Genomic DNA, 2,119 nt, shown 5'->3' on the forward strand with positions numbered 1-2,119 from the left:
TTTTTATTCATTTATATTTACATAATTTTTAACCTAACCCTACCTTAGTTTATGTTTGTGTATTTTATTATCCTACATGATCAATATCTTATTATCCTACATTGTCAAAATAGTTTTAGTTGTTTTTGTATCTTTTCTAGCCTTAATAAAGATCTACAAAGTGGGGCGAAGCGTAGGCAAATAAATGGTTGTTACCTATATTTTGTTCCATTTTTTTACCACACCATTTTTAAAAATACGGTCAATCATTTATACGTATAAAAAGATTTTTTGGTTAATTAGATTGCAATTTGAAAAAAAAAATAATAATGAACTAGTAATTCATATAAGAAACTTATGTTTGGTGATACAAATTTCGATGAAATTTTTATTTTTAGTTAACTAAAATGAAAATTAATCTGTAATCGAAAGTTTCAGTCTCTGATTTAATCTTTGCATAATTATAATGTTTTAGGAAGCTTTACTTCTGATTAGTAATCACTTATGCGATTATGACCGAGAGTGCAGATTCATTGGCGAAGTGATGTCTCCTGTCATCGGCCCATGGAATAACATGGCTTCGACAGCATTCATGTCTACGCCTGCGTTCATGTCTTACGTGGGATTGGATAAGCCTCCTGTTGAGCCTAGTTCTGATGATATTAATGGCCAAAACAGATCACAAGTAAGTTTTAAGTTTATATTTGTTTTTGTTGAATGCTCTGCAGACTTTAACCTAAGATGAGCAGATTCTATGAATCTCGTATGCTTAGAGTATTGTTAGGTTCATACTTTTTAAGGCTTCCTGTACAACAAACGTATCAAACAGTTCAAATCCATCGTACCAGCTGATGTGATAGGGCAGGAATGACCTACAAGTCGATGACGAGGTCAATTTTGGTTGATGTCTGGGGTGGAATTCCGTGTACCATGCACTTCAAAGTGATTGTAGAAGACAAAACTTTCTACCAATAGTTTAATGCATTCTGGGAATTTGCAAAGTTTGTGAATTCCTTAAATTCTGACAGTATGACACTGCCCACTCAACACAATAAATTTTGACTTACGTGTTATACGTGTCACCGATCACAATGCATGGACTCATTATTATTTTTATCAGGATATAAACCTAACTATAATAAGGCTCTAGACTAGCAAACACTATTAATTAATGTTAAAGCAGCAAAGTAAATTCTAAATCTGTCTTTAGCTGTAGCTTATAACCGCAAATTTTGATTTATCTTTAGTTATATGTTTATCGTTGCCCACGCTCAGCGGAGAAGGCGGTGAGTTAAAGTAAAGAAAAAAATATAATCACGAAAGGAAAAAAAAAAAGATATGACAATAACAAATTTCTCCTTAGGCGCCATGTTATTTTTTCCCTTGAAAATAACGAAAACCCCGAAGCATTATGCCCACAATATAAATAAAATATACTCCTATATAAACATTTGTCGAATTGTGACCACTGGCGAATACCTTTACATGTAGATTACAGAAAACTTAGGGGTGTTACCTATTCCGTGAACAACACAAAAAAATATATAAATAAATTAACAAGTTGAAAGCGGAGAAAGAACAGCAGAACTATATTGTAATAATTTTTTAATATTTATAAAAAATAAAATAAATGAATTTGAATCATTTTTAACTTTCTTCAAGTATAAGAGATAACTTGAGGTTCAAGTTAAGAACTTTAATATCAAATAGATAATATAATTTTATTATATAAAAAGACTCTTAATCTCAGGGCGTATTGTTGCTAGGCAATCAGAAACAGGCATTTACAATAATTACAATTAATCAACTTAATAACTCTTTATACATGAATCTATTTTTATGTATAGCAAAACTAACCAAGCTCACAATCTTCCTTGGTGATCCCTTGGTGTCTTCTTTTTTCTTTTGTTCTGGCGTCCAAAATGGCTTCCTACTCTTGCTGGACAGAAATTGATGAGGACCTCCTCATCCTCCAGACATCCTTTCTCTTCTCTCTCCATACAACAACTGTTCCCTCCAAAACCAAAACCTGCCTTGAGGTTACATGTAAACATTGATTGTTGCACAACAGTTAGGGATTTTTCCAAATGATTTACTTTCTGAATATTATTCATTAGCACTATTTCTTGATTTCTATTTT

General features: G+C 31.9%; 1 protein-coding gene across 1 annotated transcript in view; it reads left to right on the top strand.

Annotated features, from left to right (window-relative positions):
• Positions 1-2,119, top strand: part of Ranbp21 (exportin-5-like protein Ranbp21) — a 47,618-nt gene that overhangs the window by 31,961 nt on the left and 13,538 nt on the right. Inside the window, exon 12 of the mRNA XM_067048227.1 lies at positions 455-664. Coding sequence (XP_066904328.1) covers positions 455-664 — 210 coding nt within the window. The remainder of the gene's footprint in view (positions 1-454; positions 665-2,119) is intronic.

The sequence above is a fragment of the Halyomorpha halys genome, unplaced genomic scaffold (assembly GCF_000696795.3).
Source record: "Halyomorpha halys isolate HHAL.00 unplaced genomic scaffold, Hhal_1.1 Scaffold28.1, whole genome shotgun sequence".
In the NCBI taxonomy this organism is placed as follows: domain Eukaryota; kingdom Metazoa; phylum Arthropoda; class Insecta; order Hemiptera; family Pentatomidae; genus Halyomorpha; species Halyomorpha halys.